At 35.7% G+C, this 23777-nt stretch overlaps 1 protein-coding gene across 7 annotated transcripts in view; it reads right to left on the reverse strand.

The window, feature by feature from the left end:
- Positions 1-23777, reverse strand: part of ZFPM2 (zinc finger protein, FOG family member 2) — a 473192-nt gene that overhangs the window by 188270 nt on the left and 261145 nt on the right. The window contains exon 1 of one of the 7 annotated variants that reach the window (XM_035276646.2): positions 12541-12658. The exons of the other annotated variants lie outside the window; for them this stretch is intronic. Within the exon in view, the coding sequence (XP_035132537.1) occupies positions 12541-12651 (111 nt within the window). The 5' untranslated portion in view covers positions 12652-12658. Of the gene's footprint in view, positions 1-12540; positions 12659-23777 lie in introns of those variants that run through there. 7 annotated transcript variants of the gene reach the window in all.

Raw genomic sequence — 23777 nt, forward strand, 5'->3', positions numbered from 1 at the left:
ATATACAATATAAACAAATACATCTTTGAGAGCTTAATGCAATTTGGTATAGAAATGATGTTGATATCCAATTTCTCCTCTAGCATTGTTAGCCAGTTTTTATATGCTAGTTTCCAATTCATTCCTAAAAATGGTAAATACAGACTTATTTTCAGTAAAAGTTAAAGGCAAAGATGCTGACCTTCTTCTATTTTAACTTTTCGAAGAGCCCTGTCGGCACCAGAGTTCCAATATCAGTAATTTCCCAGAACCCTAGACCATCAGTGACATCATTTTTAATGTTTTGCCCTTCTTTACAATATTATAAAAATGAATCTTACTCTGTTTTTAATCACAAGCCTTATCCAGCAATCAAGTCAGGTATATAATAAGCTAAGCTACTCTGTAAATCTAAACATTCCCCACAAATGGAAAAGATACAGCCTGGGCTCTCTGATTGTTACTAAGGCAACTATCTAAAATGAAAATCTGATTAACCCTTTTGCTGCCTGGAACTACCCATGTACCACGTTAGCTGACTTCCCTGAACTTATCTTTCCTTTTCCCCCTCAAGAAATTCATAATTGCATTGCTCCAAAGTAGTTATGCTCTGGTTATCCTATCTGAGGCCAAGAGGCCTGTGATGGGTGGTAGTCCCACCTGGATGGCTGAGTGGGGTGGTTGCCTCATCATGAAGAAACAGATATTAAAACAGAGGGCACATGATTTCCCACTTATTTACGGCATCCGTTTGATGAACTCCTTGACAACGTTAAAAGATTTCCATTCAACAAACAGCCGAGTACCACTGTATTTTCTTTTCACTCAGAAAATGATGTGACAGTAAGAGCTGTATGTTTCACAAACATATTTTCCTCAACTATTTTTGAATGACATTAGCAACTGTTACCATTTGCTAGGAAGAATAATATTTCAAAGCATTATGCAGAGTTTTAGCCAAGAACAAATATCCATCGGGCGCTGTCTTCTCTCTTTTTACAGATAAACCAAATAGGGAATTCAACAGCAAGGCATGGCGGTGATATAAGAACACATATTTCTATGTAACTTTGGCAATAGGAGGCTGTGCACTAGGAATTCCTTAATAGATTTAGAGAACTAAGTTGTATAATACAATTACATTAAAATGCTTATACCTTTTAGAGTACATAAGTACACTCAAGTTTCTTTAAAACTCTCACTTCCCACTGCCTCCACACCACTCCCCTTCATAACCTTTCTAGAAAGATGACTTGATACTTTCCACTTGTCCGCTCCACAGGTGGCAGAAGAGTCCATTTGATATTCCCTACACAGTGCTTGATTTCTCCATTCCACTTCTGGTTCAGACCATTCCCTCCATCCTGGCTTCCCACCATGCTCCTGACTCCCTTCTATGCTCCTCTCTACCCGTCTGAACCCATCGTTTCCTTCAGATCTTGTTCAGCTCTCATTGCCCTGAGGAAGCATTTCCCAATTAACCTCCTTCTCCTCCTTCAGTTCACCCTTTTATGTCCCCTGGGAATAAAATTGTGCTACGCCATTTTGTACTTGTTGATACATTGCTTGTAATTGCTTTTTTTTATTATTATGTCAGTCTCACTGCATTTGCTTCTATATCATTCATCTGCATTTTATTCCATGTGTTTCTTCTTTTCTTGCTCAGTCTTCTAGCTTTTGTCATTTCAGAAGCAACACTGACGTACCCTACACTGAATAGTTCATAAATAAACACTTAATGACTAATTTAAAAAATAGTTAATGTTCATGAATCGCTTTAGCTTTTTATATTTTTATGATTCTTAGTACTGAATTTTGCAAAGTAACAGCATCACTAGCAAATGGCTCTCAAATCTACATTGTCAGCCTACAGCTAATCTCCAATATCTTTGCATTTCTTTAAGCATATTTCTTGCTGGATATTTGTATTTCTTTTTCTTACTTTAATTTCAAATCAAACATGTCTAAAATGAATTTCACCTTCTCTAAAAATCCAAATTTCCCTTCACATTTACCCATTTCTATTAGTTACTTACTGATTAAAAAACAATAACAACAACTCTTGGTGTTATCTAGCATTTCTAAACTCTAAATAATATATTCAACTTTTACACATGGCATTACATAGGAAGAACCTGAAAGATGTTTGATACATTAATGAATTACATTTTTTGATTGAGTGTTCATACAAAGTATACAGTGTGCCTTCCTTATGGGGATTAACAATTGTAGTCAATAATCAGAAATGCAAAATAATACGTAACATGCAATAAATACCAATGAAAATGGTTTCTAAGGATTTCTTTTCTAAGAAAGCTTTTGTTTTAGATTCAAGGGTACCTGTGCAGGTTTGTTACATAGGCAAACCTGTTGTACAGCTTATTTCATAACCCAGGTACTAAGCCCAGTACCCAAGAGTTATCTCTGCTCCTCTTCCTCCTCCCACAATCTACTCTCCACCCTCAAGTAGTCCCTAGTGTCTCTTGTTTCCTTCTTTGTGTTCATAAGTTCTCGTTACTTAGCTCGCACTTACAAGCGAAAACACGTGGTATTTGGTTTTCTCTTCCTTCATTAGTTTGCTGAGGATAACAGCCTCCAGCTCCACCCATGATCTCACAAGACATGATCTCGTTCTTTTTTATGGCTGCATGGTATTCCATAGTGTATATGTACCAAATTTTCTTTATCCAATCTGTCACTGATGGGCATTTAGGCTGATTCCACATATTTGCTCCTGTAAATAGCAGTTCAATGAACACTTGTGTGCATGTGTCTTTATGGCAGAATGACTTATATTCCTCTGGGTAAGGATATTTAATTTACTACATATTAGAATATATTAAATCATTAAAAAGATGTTAAAAATTTAATTTACAGTGTGGAATCTAAAGTAGTGGAACTAGTTACAAATTCAGACACACACAGGAGAATGAACAGGGAGTCTGGCTTAATTGGGAAAGAGTAGAATGGACTTTGAGGTTACTAATTATCTGGCAGGTGTTCAGCTTGGGGATATGGTAAGGGAAGGCCATCTGCTGCCACAAATAGGTGACTATGGACAAATGCATTTAACTCTTTGAAGTTATACTTCTTGCCACTGCAAAAAGAATGAACTCAAGGTTTTCAAAGGTCACTTCCTCATATAGATTTTTATGGATCTAAACATAACTCATTAATTGGGAGATGAAAGATACCAGTGTGTGAGAGTGAAAGTGAGGGGGGTGTTCATCAGAGATAGCAAGGTCCTCCTCCATTCCCTTCTTCTTTTCTCAGATCCCTCATTAATATGAGATAAAATTTATTACATCTTAATGTACTTTTTAGGTATTTACACTCCATCAGTAAACCAAGTTTCAAGTTCAAAAGATAAGATTTTCTTGGCAGAATCTGAGGCATCAACTAATGGAAGGAAGGAGGAATTTTCGAGAAGATAATTAAGACATGTAAAACCACATTATTAAGGTGTTACCTATTTGCAAGCCAATTCTATAAATCTACAGAAAACATTCTAAGGAATGGCCAAGGAGGAGAGAGGATCAAATAATTTAAGAAGATCTGAGGGGACCTATGTAGAAATCTTAAAATCAAAGGCAGGAGATCTTTGTAAGCTTTATTAGGAAACTGGTATGGTCTTACGAAGGGAGTGGCCTATTGAATCCAAGGACAGCATAACTGAGGATAATTTGGAGGTGGATAAAGACAAAGACAAACTTATTATTTTTCTCCTCTCCACCAAAAGCAAGCAAGCATACAAACAAATTGTGGAAATAACCATGGGCAGAATATCACAAAGGAATATCTTCCTTTAATTATGTATGTGATCAGCTATGTTGTTTCTCAAAGTTTCAGTTTTCTTATTTGAAAAGCACGGGTTGGACAAAGTGTCTTCAAGCTCCCACATTCGTAATTTGGCAATATCACAGTCCAGTGGGACTGTTACCAGAAGATGACATATGATTTTCCAAAAAAATATAGAAAATACAGGCAGTAATGGATTATTAACATAACGACAATAGAGGTTAGTATTTATGGAGTGCTTGCTCTGTGCCAGCCTTTGTGTTTTGTAATTTCCATACATATCCTATTTTAAAATTCAAAATACATGTTTATATGTTCTATTAATATCTCCACTCACACAGACCAGCCAAGTGGAGCATAGAGAAAGGTAAAGTGGCCCACAGCCCACAAGCTCAGTAGTGACAGAATTCAGGTTTAAAACCAAGCATTTCAACTCCAGTGCCCAAGCTCTCCATCACCATACTACAGCAACTCAAATGAAAAGAAGACATAAAAATACATATATTTCTATATGTATATAGAAGAAGAAGAAGAAATGCAACACATAACCAAAAAAAAATTACCTAAAAAATCCATATAAAAAATGTCCTCTTGGGGTGAGGAGAGATAATGCTTAGAAGCAAACATATAAAACACTGATAAATATTTGTTTCATCTCTGTTTTTTGCACATATACACTCAAACACAACAAGCATTTTTGCTATGTTGTTGTTGAATTTGGTTTATTTATTTTAAATATAAATTAAAAATATGTGAGAAGAAAAAAAGGAAGCAATCCTCAATGAGAGAATGGAAAATAAAATAATACTTAGAAAAACTGTTAGTGTTTAAGACCAAATGGGCAGTCACTTCCATATCAAGTATTAAGAGAAAAAAACATACTTTGCTGCAGACTTCAGCACTCACGATTCAGAGCAACATCAGATGCAAGAGGATAAACGAAGAGCTCATGGGAAGAACATAACATCCAATCTAAAACTTGCTAGGCAGCCAAGAAAAATGCCCAGAAAGTACAGAAGTGAGTTACATAGCAAATTCATTTGTATATGTTTGAAAATGGAGAGCATTGCATAACACTAGATATAGTGTTGCACTGAATAATTCTCAACATATCAATATATTTTTTAATCCCTTTTCTCATAGAAGAATGAGAAACCAATTAGGATGATATGACAAATATTACTCTCATTAGATTAAAAAACTTCATATTCAGGAAGCCTTAAAATATACTAAAAATACACTTTTCCCATATCAACACAGAAATTAATTACAAGGGATTTACAAATAATGGTTGTTCATGGCACAACCTCAATGTTTAGAAATCCACAACTGTCAGTCCTCTGTCTGGAATTATCTATCAATCATTTTAATGATGTAGATAAAATAATAAATTAGTTGTTAACTTAATTTGCTATCAGCAGTAACTTGGAAGGAATCACTACATTCAGATATGAGTCAGACTTGTAAAATTCTACTCTTTTTCAAATCCTGCATAATGTAAATGTCTATTTGTTTTTTTAAAAAAATCTCCTGAAGTAATGATTAACTACATTTCTTTGGTAATAAAAGAATGGTTCAGAATTGAATTGACTCATCTTCGGTTAACAACTGAGAGAGTGACGAAGTCAGGATTCGAAACTGGGTCACAGTTTTCTACTATCTCTGCTGTCTTTTGGTGGCATTAATATTGTAACAACCAAATACCGATTTTGAACATTTTTAATGTTTCTACAAAGTGACCATCTGAACTACAGCTTTACAGTGGAGTTCTTTCAAAGTAATTTACTTGAGAATAAGAATGACAATGAAAATTAACATTTATTGAACTCTTCTTTAAGCACTCTGTTAAGAACTTTTTAAAATATCATTTTATTCAATTTATATGTTCAGCAAATATTTATCGAGTGTGTTTTAGGTGTTTGTGAAATAGCAAAACATAAAAGATAATCTGTCCTTGTAGAACTCACCCTCTTATTAGGGAGAAAAAAAATAATATATGAACACTAAATATAAGGTAATTTCAGGTAAAATAAAGATATAAAGAGACAATAACAGTTTTGTTTGCTTGATCTGTTTAAGTTTGTCCAGAGAAGGCTCTTAGCAAAGAGGACATCTGAGCATGTCCCTGAATGAAGCCAGGGAGTGAGTCATATGAAGCTGTGTAGGTGAAACATCTGAGAGAGAGGGCACAGCAAAAGCAGAGGGATCAAGTTGAAAATCTAGCATATTCTATAGCAGAAAAGAGTAAAAGGTTTTGGATTTTAGTCCAAGTGTGACAGTAAGCCATTGAATGGTCTTGGGAATACCATGCTGTAATTTACATGTTAAAACACCACTTGGTTTTCCATGTGATAACCAGTCTTTGGGGGCCAAGTATATATAGAAACAAGTGAGAAGGCTGCTGCTGAGGCCTGGTGAAGATGATGGTGTTCTCAACCAGGATAGCTCTGGAAGTGGGAAGTGGTCAGATTTTGAAGGGGAAATTCATTGACTTGCTCGAATAGAGTCAGTGTAGAAAAGAGAGGAATCAAGGCTAAGTCCCAGATTTGGGGCCTGAAAAGATGAGGACATTTATGAAGATGAGGGAGATTCAGATAGGAGTCATCTTAGGATGTATGTTTTGGAGTTCTGATTTCTACATCTCTATTGTGATACAGTGATGTAAATTAGGCAATTAGAAATGTGAGTCTGGATCTCAGATGAGAGATTGGGGCCGGGATTTAAATTTGTCTAAAACATGGAAATTAAAGCCATGGAGTATGAGATCATCTAAAGAAAAGAATAGACCAGAGTCCCGGTCTCAATATTTAGCAGTTAGTTTCTTAGCCAAGAAAACAGAAAGTGCATTCAGCAAGGTGGGGAAAGCAACAGAGACTGTGTCCTGGGGACCGAGTGCTGACAGTGCTCCAGGAAGGAGGGAAAGATGGAGTAGATAAAAGTTAAGCCTTACCACTATTCAGGATAAGAACCCCCTGCTTTCATTTAAAAAAAAAAAAAACAGATGAAGAACCTGAAATTGAGAGAGGTCAACTAACTTGCCTAAATTACACAGCTAATGAGTGCTACAGCTAGGACTTACACTGGTGGGTGATGTCTGATTTGAAATATCATAATTTCCACATTTTCAAAGTGTATGAATATTCTCTAAACATAGATAATACTACAGAACCATTCTGAATGAAAATACTGATAAGGCCAACCATTCACAACTGGGACCATCCTCATCTATTAAAGAAATAAAACATTTAACAATTAACAGATTTTTGGAGAAAAAACATAAATTCACAAAGATGCTTGTCCATAATACAATTCATTTGCATTGCCAATTTTGCAGAACCATTTGTAACTGTACATTAATATCCTTGATATGAGTTTTTATTCTGTCCTCAGAATAAATATATTAGTGTATTATGTAGATTTGCACTATCATCTATCTTCCTAACTCAGTGACAAAACATTTCAGTATCGCTATGTACGATGCTGTAAGCAAGAATCTATATAATTCTAAATCTGTACACCACTGCTGTAAAATGCTCTATGCCAACTCTTTTTATGTGAGGTAACCAAAGCCGAGGCACCTTTTGGTATATCCCTTTGCTATTCCCTAACACCATAAAATTTTTGGCAGCAAAGAGCTGCCATATGGAGAGACAATGCCTACTCTTCTACTATGCAAAAATCATGAAATGAATCACTATAATTCTCTATGTATCATAGCACATTTATAAGTACGTGAAAGAAAATTTAGTTTTTTACATAGGCTAAAAGAAAGCTTTCAAAAATAAGTTATCAATAAGCTTTTCAGAATAAATCTGGGGAGAATATGTGACTTGATTTAAAAAGTATCCAGTCTGTGAGCTTTGGGCAAGCAACAATAAGAATGAGAAAGACACAAATGCCTCAACTTCTCTAGCTGAAATGTGGCATCTACCAAATAATTTTTTATGATAATTTAGCCTAAAGTATACTATATAAAATCCTCAGTGGTGATGCACACAAATGCCAAGTTCATGCCAAAACTAGCAGAAGCAAGTCAAAGCTGTCACAGGCAAACAAATATGTAATATGTACACACATATTTATGAATGTACAAATGTATGCATATATATCATATGCATGAGCCATTTAATATAGTAATTCATTTTTTAAAAATATACAATATTTATAACATCATTATTAGAACATAAACTCAATGAATCTTAATTTTGGAATCTTGAAATTCACCTGGGCCAGGTTGAAGCTAATGCAATCCTTTTGACTAAGAATGTCAGATAGGGAACATAAGTGGGAACAACTATAATTGGAATTCATTTAACCAAATTTAAATATTTCTGTTAACTGGACAAAGAGATAAACGCCATATTTTTCAATGCTCCATATTTATATTGACTAAAATCTATCTTCCTGTAATTTGCATGCACAGAATTAAAACCGATCTTTTTTTCTCATGAGGCCTTCTTATTCTAAAGGCAGTTTATACTGTCTCCAATTGTAGCAGGTATTTATGAAGTGTCTTCCCAGATCCATACTTTTCTGAAAATCACTTCTTTACCTTCAAGCATTAGGTGTGTCCCTTTGCTGTGCTGGGACAGTAAGTCTTTTCCCTGGGGTTTTCAATACAGGATTAAGAAAGTCAAAGGCATAACTCACTGGGTGGATGCAAATATAGGCTAACAAGTTCAAAGCTTCTATCCATTGAAAAGGCAGCTGGACATGAGAGGAAGGAAAATGAAGTCAACTTGAAGAAATCTGAGGCCATAACAAATGTTGAAGGCATCCTGAGGGTTTCTGAATCTTTGGTACTAATAAATCTTGAGGCCCAGTGAATTCCTGCCCTTGGTATCTATAAAATACTCTGCAATTCTAATAAATAAATTTCTCCTTTTCTTTAAGCTGGCTCAACTGTGTCTCCACAGCCTGCAGCAAAGACGTCTTAATACATTCTCATTCACTTCAACCAATGCCCCCAAAAAATAAGAGTAGCCCAGGTCTCTAAACCAGGCCCCATCATCAAGTGTGTGACTTTCTGCAAATCCTCAGAATTCTCTGTGTCACTTGGTCTTATTAGTCCCAACATCTTATTTCCTATACAGAAGAAAAAAATTCTGTCCTATACAAAAGACAGAAGGGAATAAGGTTACCTCCAAACCTGGGTAATACTGTTATCTCTACTTTTAGAAGAATGTACCTGTAATTTAGAATTGAAGAGTAAGGAAGGGCGGGGTAATAAGGGTACAGAAAAGAGCAAACTAAGAACAACTGAGCAGAGGGGATAAAAAAAAATTAAGCAATTCTGTCACCATTTTAGCTAAGTTTGACTATGAATAGGCATGTCCAATTCCAGTTAATTAGGGAACATGACCAGGGAACAGGTGATGAATTCTCTGGAGTCCCCTTACAGACTTTCCCAGGCAATAATGGCACTAGTAGCTGCCATCTGCAGGCCCTACCATGTGCCAGCTACTGGGCTTGGTGTTTTCATATGTTATCTTGTTCATTCCTTGGCTTAGATATCTTTTGGTTATGTTTAGAGGAATAAAAAGACTGCTGGCTAGTATCCGAAGCCTTGCAGTATGGTGCAGGGCTTCAGGTGGTGATGGAGGAAAATGATTCTTTGTCAGCTGCCAAGTATAAGTTCAGGAGCATAACTTCAGGTAAGAGGGAGGAGGAAGATGGTTCAGCCATGGAACCCAGGGCAGTCTGTCATTGAACTCTGCTGGACTGTTAGGAGAAGATTAAAGCTGAATACTAAATGACGATCTAGCACTTAGTGCACAACAAAGTATAAGACTATGTCTACAAATATTCTCTTTTAAAAAATATTCATAGTGAATATGTAAAGGCATTAGTCTCTCGAAAAATATGAATGAAACACTGTAACAATCATGCTAAAGTGTTAAGAATCAAGTCACTAATAAGCATTCCTGAGTCTATCCTTGAGTTCTTACTTGCAAACAAGTTTCTCTGCTTGAATTAGGAATGTTGCTATAAACTTTATATATATATATATATATCTCATAGCACATTTATAAGTACGTGAAAGAAAATTTAGTTTTTTACATAGGCTAAAAGAAAGCTTTCAAAAATAAGTTATCAATAAGCTTTTCAGAATAAATCTGGGGAGAATATGTGACTTGATTTAAAAAGTATCCAGTCTGTGAGCTTTGGGCAAGCAACAATAAGAATGAGAAAGACACAAATATATATATATAAAGTCAACAATAATACAGCCATCATACTATAGGTATCCACAACAATAACAAATAAGGTAAAAAGGATTTAAACAATTTTAAAAAATGAAAAGTGAGCGGTTATTCCCGAATGCTTTTTAACTTGTATTAACTATAACATTTATTAAATTTAAAAGACTGCTGGCTAGTATCCGAAGCCTTGCAGTATGGTGCAGGGCTTCAGGTGGTGATGGAGGAAAATGATTCTTTGTCAGCTGCCAAGTATGAAATTTAAAAGAAAGAATGAAATTTAAAAAGTTAACAAATTCAAGAAATGAAAACATTAAAAATACAACAGAGGGGAAACTTTTGATTAATATTTGTCAGATGCAAAGACATAATAATTAGTTGAAAAAAAGAAATCCTTCTTTTCTTAGAAGTACTTCAATGTTTAAATGATGTATTTTATACATATGCAGTTTTTCCCTCCTCAAAAAAAATCTTTCTCTTTGCTTATAAACTTGATAGAAGCAAAAAAGAAATAAATCTTACAAAAATTTCAGAGTACTTTTTATTCCGAAATCCATCACTAATATTCAAAATATAGTCTCAAAATACTGAACTCATTACTGTAAACAGGGAACTTCTAGGTGTATTTTTTACCAAGTACAACTTTGTGTTTTAGGAACATCTGTCTTCACGCTATAGACTAAAATCAACAGGAATACTATCTTAAATACTTGAGCAAAACTCAGTAAAAGATACAGTAGGCAAACATTGTGGTCGGCTCAGCAGTGATTACCAACTCATGCTCCAAATTCACTATAAAATGAAAATCAATATTTCCACAAGTTCCTGCAACATAAAAGATAACCTTCATTGATTTTTCTAGACTTAGGCCTCTCTGATAAAATCTAATATAAATTTTCAACCATGAGGATTTGGATCAGAGCAGGGGTGATAAGTCCTGCACATCTCTTAAGAGGTGGAGAATTTTTTTTTTAAAGTGCACGTTCATACTATTTATAATTTGCCCTGTGCAAGTGAAAGCCTTTTCCACCAGTGCTATCAGGAATCTCTTCTAATTTTTATTACTGTGAGGCTAAAGCCTGTTCCAGATAATTTGGAAATTTCAGGGGAGTTGTGATAGGGCTGATGGTACAGCCCTGGCTGACTTGAGAAAGGAGCTAACCGGTAATAGCCTCCATGGCTGTGCTGATTAAATGTTGCCATAGATGAAAGGCCTGCCATTGCTGCAATAAATTAACCAATCACACAAATCCCAAGTCAGTGCTAATCCTTCCTTGATACTCTGATCCTCTGATCAGCTCAAGGAGGTAAAGAAACTGGCTTGTGACGCTTGGTGCTCTAACCCCTGGATTTCATGTACACAACGAGCTAATGATATCTTGCTGACCAGTTCAATGGGATGAACTTCTCTCACAACCCTTAGGGAACACCACGGCCTTCTTTTACAAAAAAAAAAAAAAAGGTGAAAAGAAAAAGGAAAAAGAAAAACTGACAAGCAGATGGGAGGTTTTGTGTTTTACTAGGAAACTGCAGGCAAACTATTCAGCACTTGTTAACTAAAATAATCATAAAGACAGGGCCATAGCATGACATGTTTTATATCGTTTAGGTGTGGAGGATGAATCACAAAAGGACAAGGATCAAACAGAAGGGAGAATACTAAAGAAAGACAACTGGGGAGAGCGGCATTTCAAGAGAGCAAGGTGGTCTTTTTTTTCTTTTCTTTTTATATTTTAGGTTCAGTTCTGAAGCAGCTACCCCAATGAGTAATTTAGATTTTTTGCAGGTCCACATTTTGGGTTTCTGGAATTTCTGTTATACATGCTGTGTTCCTTAGCCATGCTAGCAAGTGTGATTTAGAATCTGATTTAGGAATAGACTCATTTAATCAATTAGCAGAAGGTCTGACCACATGCAGTGCCTCACTGTTAATTATGTGAGGGGTGCCTCCGCAACAGAGTTCGTGAAATTGAGTCTGTGCAGGATGCATTAGTGGACTTCATAATTGGGGAAAGTTTTTTTGTACGTAGTAATTGGTTGCTAGAAGTAAGAAGGCTCAAGGGTTTTCCTCCAGCGTTTCACACATAAAGAGTTTTTGAAAGCACTTCATTATCTTTCTTGGTCAGTCCCAAGAAATTAAAACTAATTTTTTATGAGGGAAATATAGGAACAAGGAGGAAAATGTAGAAAGTCAGCATTTTGGAAATGAAACTAGCTTATTTAATATGAGAAACCGTGAAGTGAGGTAGCATAGTTTTGTGAACATCTATGGCACTACTCTACTTTTTAAAGAGAGAGGAAGAAAAAAATTTTTCCAGAATTTTAAAACTCATCTACCTGGTTGGTAAAATTTGACCACATTGAAACAATTTGATGAAGCAAAGCTAAGATATGGTGATTATAATTTGGTGTGCAGATATTCTAAGTTTAAAATGCATTCATGGTGATAGAGAAAAAAAGAAGCCCTTTATCAAAATAAAAGTAATCAGTCCTATCAGTTTTCTCTCTCATAAAACTTCCCTAGATTCTAACCCTCTTATCCTTCACCTTCTTCTTTATTTACCTGATGAACATGCATGTGTAGGACAGCTTTCTCAAGTGACCTTCCCAAAGGCAGTCCTTCCCACTGCTGGATTCGGCGAGAGCAAGCCCCGTTGTAAGGAGCAGGTCTCATGGGAATTAATTAGTCAGAACACCAGAAGAACACAGCTCACTCCCTGCAAGGCATTCTGGGCCAATGCTGCAGAATAACACAGCTCTTTCTGACCAAAAGGAAGGAAAAAAAAACCCACAAAAACCCTTTTTTTTTCCCCAAGAACAACAGATGTTATAACAGTTCAGAGAGGTACTAAAGTAAGTTTTATGCAGCAGAACAACAGGATTGGAAAGAACTGAAATAATGATCCCCAGCAGAATTTTATCCTTTTGAGTTCTCATCTGATGTCTCACACCTGCAAAAGCTATTCAAATTTCATATTTATCCTAATTAATAGTCCTATATAATGTAGTTATAGTGCGGTGGTACTATTAGGAATTTGATTCACTATCATTCCCAAATGAAAGACATTATTCATGGGAAAAAATTAAATAGGAGACCATTTAAAACATGCTGCACTATATATTTTCATAGTAACTTAGAAGGAAGACTCAAATATATTGTTATGCTATCCTTCTCATTACTAAATTAAGATGGGTTGATAGCAGCCTATCTATTATTATAATATTTATCTGCATTAAATAAGATGAAAAAACAAGGAAAAGAAAAAATTGAAAAATGGCTTAAACATAAAAAGAGAAAACAAAATTATTCTCTGTACTCTTTAATGACTACTTTTATTTAACAAGAAACTACTGTGCTTTTATCTAGCATTAATGGAAGGTACATGGTATGTTCATAAAGAAATTACACCGGGGAGAGGTTTAGGTCTGCTCTCTTTTTCCCATTAACATGCACACACACAACTTCATAAATGTCAAATATTTGAAGCATATCATGTCCATACTGTTAGTTTTAAATAAGTAGAAATATTCTAGCATTTGACATTACTTTCACCCAAATTTCGTGTAACTCCAGGATGATTAGAAATAATACACATAGAAAATAAAATAGCATTTTAATAACTGACCATGTCAACTCCCGCCAATTCAGAGATTTATTTCTGATTTTCTGTGACTTTAAACAGAATCCAGGCATAACAGGACCCTGACATTCAACTGCAACCCGAAAATTCAAGATCTATTAAGAATGTACTTTTTTTTCACAAATACCAAGGTACAGCTATCAAATACACTGGTTAACAGTAAGAATGCAGCTGTTACATTAATGAATGTGCCAGGAAATTGAAGCACAATTATATGAGCCTAAAAATAAAAATATTTAAATGTAGAATTTCAATTCTACTTTGCAAAAAACACCACCATTAACTAAACTTATAGAGTGGAAAAACAAGATGAAAGAAGGAACTATGTCTATTTCTTTCCTGGGTGCCACATGCTGAAAATCACCACAGATAGATGCTGCCTTGCTTAATTGAGGTTGTAGAGATAGCGTTCCAGGCCCTATCTACTTTATCTGCTCAGGAATCTCATAATCACTCATTAAAAAAAAAAAAAGCAAAGGCAGTCTCACCCAGAGACCTCCTTTTCTATTATGAGTTGCTTTACATGATGACTAGAAATGGGTTAAATTCTTATAAGAATAAAATATTTAACTATTATGATCTCTGTTCTCACCCTTGATATGCAAAAGAAGCTTTGGATCCTAAATTGACTAAGAAACTTGCAAGAGCATTAGGATTGGTGCTAAACTTGCAAAGGTTTTCACAGGACAGGTAGAATACTTTCTTTCTCTAGGTATAGCATACCAGAACAACCAGGGAGTTCCAATGTATTTGCAACTAGGGTAAAAACTGGAGTGATGGTGGAGAAATAAGTAACTTTCATTATAAATGTTCTCCTCCTTTGTTTCCTTCTCTCTTTCTGAAAATGCAGGGATGAATAAAAAAGAAAATGAAAGAAAACATTTTCACTTTTCTGCTGATTTTTTACTCTTTTATTTTTCACCTTTTCTGGCTTTTTCTTCATTCATTTTTATTCCTTTTAATCTACTAGGCCAGACATGAAATGATCAGAGAGCTGAACAGATTTTCACTCACACAACTTACAACCTGCTCTTCCATTTTGACATGGATACTACCATTTGCCATAAATGTTAACAAGTTGCACAGAAGTAATGTCTACTAAATACCAAAGCACTTCATTTTGGTAACTTCATTACATAACTAGTTATTTCTTTTTCGGTTGTTTCCTTTTTCAGATAAAAGGAGAATTTCAGATAATTTTGCTTTACTCTTAGTTTATATTGGTTTTAAAATACACATAAATTTTAGATGATATTGGAAGTCAATTATAAGATGTTAGCAGTGTATGATTCTATTTTGAGATTTAATGAGGAGTAGATAGATTAAAAAGCTCTAAGAAGTATGTGCCTATTCATATGGCTAAAACCAATAAAAGAGATTATTTTAGCCATAGAGATAAAAAAACGTTGGCAGAGAATTTCACAATATTTAATGTTCTCTATTCCATTATCATTGAATAAAAGATAAAATCCAGATTTCTTGGAAAAGCATGGAAACCTTCCTTTTACCTTCTTTAATCCTTACTATTAGCCCTGTTTCACCCAATACTGTGTGTTTCCCCAAATGCTTCTTTGTTTCATGTTTTCATGACTTTGCATTTAATGTTACTTCTGCCTGGAATTTGCAATCCCAATTTATTTTCTGAGTCAATTCATCTCTCAAATCTCTTCTGAAAATTGTCTTCTGGAAGCCTTTCCACGGGTACCTGAGACAGTAAAATGTTTCATCTTCACACTTACCATGGTTGGATAATTGCTGTTTATGGATGGCCAGCATCTAGTCTAGCTCCTTTGGTTAATAACTCTCCCTCTGTCTTTTCGGGTAATTCCTCCACTGAACACTAATCGAGGGACCCTTCTCTCCCTTGTCTAGTGACAGAGATGTGACCTGAGAGAGACTAATAAGGTACCCCCTCCCTGGACCTAAGTCCTAAACAAAGAAATAAAAAGACCAAAACGTATTGGAGCTCATTCTTGCCAATGAAAGTGCCTGGTAAGATTGTACAGTGGTTTCTACTATTAGACTTTCTTTAGTCTCAAATTGCCTTGATTCTTGTCCTTTCCCAAACCTGGTTCCCTAACATCCCACAGATTCTGTAAATGCCCCCATATCCTTTCCATAATTCTGTTTTTGCCTAAGTTAGCCAGAAGTTGTTTCTATTGTGTATTTATAAACTGAAACAACTTTTGTAGAATCCTCCATCAGAAATCATCTTATGATACTATAGTTATATGTTTATGCATCTGATTCTCTCATTAGACTGAGCTCCTTGAGGGCAGAGACTAAATATACTTTGTATAACCTGAGACCTTTGCATAGTGCCTGGCTCCTGGCAAGAATTAAGACGTGTTTGCTGAATCCATGAGTGAGTCATGATTAACATGAATGCTGAAAAGGGCCATTGTTAAAATGCAACTGTAGGGAGGTAGTATAAAATCAAAGCAGTGTGAGTTTTGAAGTCGTATCTGAGTTCAAATCCATAATTTATATATTAATTAGCCTTGAGCTTTTTGAGGAGTGTCTGAAACCTCAGTTTTCTCATCTGTGAAACTGGAGTACTATCAGCTTCAGAGAGTTATGGAAGTATGAAGCAACGAAACACTAAGCACAGTCCAATGAACCAAAATATTAACTATTAATATTTAGGCTATGAATAGAACTACTTACTATATATTAGATCTGTGACTTTACAATGTAGAGCTGAGTTAAAGTAATAAATATTTTAAATAGCCTTAAAATTTTAGAAAACATTTTAACAAAGCTACCATACTAAAAGAAAAAAGTACGTTCTTTGTTTTAAAAGGTATAATAAAATTAAGATTCACTGCCAGACTGTCCTAGCATAAGGAATCTTCTAGAAATTAATTTTTGAAGCTACTTGAACAACATAGCTCTCAAATACATGAGACAACAACCACACGAAGAGTTACTGCCCTGAAATTAGGCAAGTTAGCTGGAAGTCAAGAGGAGAAGAGATGGGCTGATTTAAAAGGAATAACTCAGGCATTTAGGTTTAAAGACGTCTTTAAAGATCTTACTGCATTCTTTGTCAATGAACAAGGTAATCAAAATTTAAAGTTTTGACTACAATAACCCTGAACCCCCTGGAGAACACTCAGTGAAATATGAGAGCAGTTTTAATACCTAGAAGCCCTGCTGCATTATAGTAAGGTCAGCTGAGGAGCGCTGTTAAGACTCCAGGCCATAATGACTCCATATGGAGCCAGAGAGCAGCTAAAGTAATAAACTCTTCCACGATGATTTCTTTGCTCTTTGCAGTGCTAATGTAGACTGACAGCTACTCATCTTTCTTTCAGAAATTTTTTTACTTGAAAAATCACAATTTTTTTTGCAACTATGATTAAAATCTACAAATTCAAGAAAAGCACTGACGAAACCAAGAAAGTTGTGTGTGTGTTTAATATTTTAATGAAACTGATAGAAAGTCTTCAGCCCTTGACTATGCACAAAGATAATTTCCTTTTTTTTTTTTTCTTGGAACGGAATACTCACTGAAGAGAAACTGGCATTAGCTTACATGGTAATAAGATGACTCTAAATGAGGCATCTGAGGACAGAAACATTAGAAATTGGGGACAGCTGTGGACAGCAGATTTGGGACACTGGTATCATGTATGTAACAAATCTTTATTAATAAGTACATTAAATCCCATATTTTTCATTTATAACTGCTGCATAATTTCCTGTTAACACTTCATGTAAATTCCAGATAAGGTAATAATTTTTTTTTCAGAATTCTATTTCTGTTTCATTATATGTTCTATACTCTGCCCCACAGGTCAGTTGCATGATTGAAGTATTATGCCTCATTAAAATTCCAGTAGTTAAAACATGGAGACAGAATTTTGGTAATTCTTTTCTCCATTACTAGAATTAACCATTCCAATACATTCCTGGGCTCTCTGAACCTCATAATTTATGTGTATATATACACTCACGTCGATACCATTAACAAGTTCTTACACATACACACATATAAGAAGCATATGTAACACAGATATATGCTGGTCAAGAGGTCTCGATGTCCTAAACAGAAAGCTCTTATCTTTCTTTTGCTCCAGTGGCTGAAAATCCTTGCCCCACCACCTCCCAGTTCAGTATTTCTAGCTAGCAGCTGCTATCAGAAACCTAAATAACAAAAATATGCAAACTTGCACACTAATTCCCTTTGGAGATAGATCTTGGCTGCAGCCCTGTCATAAATCAGAGAATTTCGATATGAAATGAGGCAAGCAGCTCTAATCATTTCTGCATTTCAAATTGGATCACTGGCTCAATCACTGGGCTTTTTTAAACTGCTTGCCTAAGAGCAAATGTGAGGCGGGAGATAATTCTGAAGACATCTCTCCTTTTGTGGCCTTAGAACTCTTTTAACTGTTTCAAGACTGAAGGCCACATTTCAGTGATAATAGCACAAATCTGGTGGGAGAGATATGGATCCTTCAAGACATCTTCCTCCTCTTTCAACTCACAGAATTCCATCAATATCTGCATATATTACATATATTAATATATGTGTGTGCATATGGGTTTTGTGTGTCTAAAAAGGAAAATGAGAAAAAAAATAAGAGAAACATCTGACATATATCCACAGTCTATTTCTCCTTAGAATTTCCTGTTTTTGACACAAGACAGGTTTCAATTGCACTGGGAGATAGTTAACACTTTTAAACTGGAAAAATGTATTTCAAATCAAATGTAATTGCACCAAAATGTGAAAGACTTTGGAGTTTCAAGGATGGCCTGACAATTTGGCCACCATTCAATGGCCAAATGAGAAACAAGACAGTCCTTTAACCTTTCCAGATGATTTTTCAATTCTTATTATGATTGCATTTTTATATTTTTACATTTCAGACAAACCTTTAAAAAACAATGTATCAAGGGGGGGAAGCCTCCCACGCAATTACGAAGAGTAAAGAATCCTCCTGACCTTTTGATAGTTTTGCTTTGAGTCTCCCTCCTTTCTTATCCAAATGACACTTAAGTCTTGCTGCATGTTTCCTGTGCTCACTACAGTGCTTTAAAACGGAATTTAACTACTTTTTAGAGGGTTTTCATAAAACCTTGCAAGCCTAATAGTGACCTGATGAAATATTAACGCTAAGCTCCTTGTGTTTTGAGAATAGAATGAAAATGTTTATCAAATTTTTATTTTACACAGTTAACAAACAAAACAACTCTGCTTTATCTGGTGTTAATTTTTCTGTTCTATTTTCACCTTTTCCTGGCTGGTATTATATTTTACTTGTGGGGACTCAGGATGCCAAATGTGCCATCTTGCTACTAATTTTGAGAATTGGGAGAGTATCAATGTTGTGCTGATATAGGTGTTAGAGGACTTTAATAACTGCTTATGTTATTTTAGCAATCTAACAAATCTATCAAATGATGATGTTACTGGGTATTTTTTTTTTTTTTTTTTGAGACAGAGTTTCGCTCTTGTTACCCAGGCTGGAGTGCAGTGGTACGATCTCGGCTGACCGCAACCTCCGCCTCCTGGGTTCAGGCAATTCTCCTGCCTCAGCCTCCTGAGTAGCTGGGATTGCAGGCCTGCGCCACCACGCCCAGCTAATTTTTTGTATTTTTAGTAGAGACGGGGTTTCACCATGTTGACCAGGATGGTCTCCATCTCTTGACCTTGTGATCCACCCACCTCGGCCTCCCAAAGTGCTGGGATTATAGGCGTGAGCCACCGCGCCCGGCCGATATTACTACTGGGTATTTTATATACAGCTTTATAAACTGCATTTCTTATGAATATGACTATACTTTTGCTGTATACTTTCATTCATTAAGATAACCCAATTTCTGAAGCTTGTCAAGTAATATTAAAATACAAAAGCCTTCAAGTAAAATTTTTCTGATGTAATATTTTACAATTGATTTGATTTATTTTGGTATAGAAGTTTAAAACTGAATTAAAAACTCAAGGCATTAACATTTTTCCAATGTCTTGATTAAAATCTATATTTACAGTACTGTCTATGTAAGTTCCACTGTTACAAAAATGAAGTGTTGTATTTTTAAGGACAATTAGACCCTATATCCAATAAACAAATTTGTGACAGAAAACTATCACAAATGAAAATTCTTAAGTAATCCAATTTATAAAGCAATATTATTTATTAACATTTAGATACCACTTGGTTTTTTATTGTTCTTGTTGCTTTTTTTTTTCAAATAATTCTAAGAGAATTCTATAAAGTCCTAAGAAGTTCTGAAAATTTAATCTCATGATTATATAAAGTTTATTGTTCATAACGCAATTTGTGGCCTCCAGGGGGAAAAAAGTCAGAATCAGCAAACTGATTCATAGTCTACATTTACTTTTTTCTTTATCTGTGAATATTCAGCTAATGCTCCGAGCTTTAGAGTGGAGTTAAGTCTGAAAACTGAAGCTATTTTAAGAGAACAGGGGTAGTTGTTACCCCACTAACTTATCTACCCACAACTGATAAATACTTATAATAACCTTACATTAGCCCTTTAATCCCTGCTATTTTTATTTTCCTGGCTAGGTCCCAAGCTACTAATATTATGGCAGAACTATACTCTTTCAAGTCTGATATATGGGTTTTGCTTATTCCTAAAGTGCACCATGTGTCTTGTGTAAAGTGACTGAGTGGATGCTGGTAAAGTTAGCTACACTTCCACTGATGTGTGTGTGTGCGTGCGCACGTGCACGCACATGTGTGCGTGCCCATGCACACACACATGCACTTGCACACTCATGCATGTGTGTCTGTGTACACATACTTTTTATTATCTTGTTACATGAAATTCCTCAGTGTAATATTCCAACCTATCACATCAGCCCTCCACATCCATAATAGGGAACTCCTGGCCAGGCGAGGTGGCTCGTGCCTGTAATCCCACTTTGAGAGGCTGAGATGGGCAGATCACCTAGGTCAGGAGATCGAGACCATCCTGGCTAACACAGTAAAACCCTGTCTCTACTAAAAATACAAAAAACTTAGCCAGGTGTGATGGCACATGCCTCAAGAGGCTGAGTCAAGGGAAATGCTTGAACCTCAGAACCGGAGGTTGCAATGAGCCAAGATCATGCCACTGCACTCCAGGCTGGCAAAAGAGCAAGACTTCGTCTCAAAAAAAAAAAAAAAAAAAAAAAAGAAACTCTTAAAGTTTTGGACAAAACATTTCTCTTCTTCAAATTAAATAACTTAACTCAAAAATACCTTTATCTATGCCTATGGCCTTCAAACCATTAATCATGGCCTGGAGTAAACCAACACAGCATCATGAGAATGAAATAAACAGAGCATTTTTTAATATGTGTGTGGCTTAACACAGAAGCATTGAAAAATGGGTAACAAAGTTACAATATGACCACAGGCTGTACACTATATGACACTGCAGTATGTTGGCCCTGAATATTATCCTGCACAGGTCTCTTATCTGCAACAGAAGGAACAACAGAAGTTTTATACGGTTGTAACACATGAGAGGGCGTTTCTTAGTCTCAGCATCTAACAGTGACATTATTGGAAGCTGAATTAAAATGTGGTTCTTTAGAAATAAAAATACCCCCTTTACTAATAGTGTAAGGGATAAAGCACACAAGCTAAAGTACCTGTTGGGGCTTCAGCCTAGTTTTCAGCCTAGAAAACCCAGGCTGAATAATAAAGGTGAAGGAGACAGCCACTCAGGCTAATTCAAAAGGAACGGGGAAGACAGACTATGCATTTGTAAACAAAATGGATCAGAACATGAGTTAAAGAGGCCGGGCGCAGTAGCTCACACCTGGAATCTTAGCACTCTTGGGGCTGAGGCAGGCAGATCACTTGAGGTTCAGGCATTCAAAACTGGGATGGTCAACATGGCTAAACTCTGTCTCTATTAAAAATACAAAAATTAGCAGGACTTGGTGGGACATGCCTGTAATCCCAGCTACTTGGGAGGCTGAGGCAGGAGAACTGCTTGAACTCAGGAGTTGGAGGTTGCAGAGAACTGAGGTTGAGCCACTGCACTCCAGCCTGGGCAACAGAGCAAGACTCTGTCTCCAAAAAAAAAAAGAAGAATATGAGTTAAAGAGAAAGTGCCAAGAATGAAGAATATAAATATCACAGTGGAAAGTGTAGGAGAAAAAAGAAGAAAGTAAGTAATGTGTTTTTTGGAGAAAACCTCAAAACTAGGCTAGTAATAGAAATGATAAGGTCAAATGTCGTTCACTTTAATAACAAAAAGTACTCTTTTATGTTAACCTAAATAATGCCACAAACATCCCTTGAATATTCCACTTGTACTCAATTCATTTTCTATAATATGAATCCTTAATTTCTCTTAAGGTTAGTTTCCTGAGTTTTGTTGGCAAAGTAGCTTTAATTACAAAAAGTCACTTTTGCCAAATATATATAAAGCATAGCCATATGGCTGGTAGATCTGTCAAGGTAGCTTCCTTGTTGAAGCTTGAGAAAACTATTGTTATATGCATTTAACAAATTCTGGATGATCTATGATAAAATTTGGGTTTGTCATTTTTAATACACTATTTCTGACAGTCATTCAAACCATGATGAAATGACAGCCTGTCACAACTTTAATGGCACAAAAAATTCTTACACAGATATTGCCTGTAAATTATCAAGTGGAACTGAATAATAGTAGGATTAGAGGGTGCTCCATGCGGTTTGGTTTCTAGAAACTACTAGGGTTTCTCTCACCCTTCATTGAGCTTTCACCTTTTCAGTTGACTCTCCAGGCTAACTGCTTTGTAACATGTTTTGAGCTACTAAAGGTTTTAAAACATAATGGGATTAAGGATTCTTAAATCTCATTCAACTGTGTACACTATGGATCAGGCATTTCCTCTGACTTCGGTTTGTGACCATCTTCTCAACAGGTCAATGAGGAGGGGTTACCAAGCCTACCCATCATCAGCTGTCACCTAAACTTGCCCCCTGACTGGCCTGACATACATCCTTACTCTAAGAATTTAGTAAAAGACTATCTTAAATGGCATCCTGCCTGTGCGGAGGCAGTGTGGTTAATCTTTGACAAAAGAGCATTCACATGTCAACAAAACAAATACCTAATGGAAGGGCCTACTGCAAAAGAATAAAGTAGGCCATTCAAGCTGCCAATAAAAAAGAAATTTAGAAAAGATTGAAAGTTTGATTCCAGCATCATCATTTCCACTGAGACTGAAGTCCAACCCCACATAGCAGTGGCTCTTCCAACAGACCTAAACTGATGCTGCACAAGGACCCAAAGGGTCAACGGGAAGAATCTTATATAATTAAGTGTTTTCAACCTGGGGGAGAAGAGAAATCAAAACGCTCATTTATGTTGATATATAAAATGTGGTTCCAAAATTTTTTGGAAAAAATTATTAAAAGAAGAAAAATTATTTGTGTTATCAAGGCACTCCATTTGTTCTATGTTTCCCATAGAAATTCTTTCTTTTCCAGATACCGTGAATATTTTGGGGGTAACTGTGGATTTCACCACATCAGAGACTGAGCTGGCTATCTCAAGAGAATCTATGTCTCTGCCCTATATTCGTAGCCAGATTATTCCTTATATCAAATATCATCTAACGTATTTAAACTCAATTTTTCTCTCCCTTACATATTTTGTAAGATAGGCTTATTTTTCAAATTCAAGTAATATTTTATTATAAATTCATCCATTGTCACCAAATGTAATAACCTAATAGCCAGGAATTAAAAAAAAAAGCCTAAAGATTGCTTGCAAAACAAGTGTAGTACACAGACTTTAACTTTCCTTGTGGTGGGCTTGTATTTTCACAAGCCATACTCCTGGTTTCTTAAGTTATTCTACTGTAGCGGTTCTCAACTAGGGGTAATTTTGCTCCCCAAGGGACACCTGGAAATGTCTCAAAACATTTTCAATTGTCAGAACCAGGCGAATGCTACTGGCATCCAGTATGTAAAGGCCAGAGATGACAGTAGACATCCTATAATGCAAAGAACAGCCCACCCCAAAGAATTATCTGGTCCAAAATTCCAGCAGTGCCAAGGTTGAGAAACATTCTTTATTCCATATTACTAAGCTATATTTTCTGGTTCCTAATTTATAATATGGTGGAATTGTGCCATTATTATTTGTACATTATAGAAATGTGAAAAATGTGCTTTGTAGAAACCTGAAAAGA

Source organism: Callithrix jacchus, chromosome 16 (assembly GCF_049354715.1).
Source record: "Callithrix jacchus isolate 240 chromosome 16, calJac240_pri, whole genome shotgun sequence".
Taxonomy (NCBI): domain Eukaryota; kingdom Metazoa; phylum Chordata; class Mammalia; order Primates; family Cebidae; genus Callithrix; species Callithrix jacchus.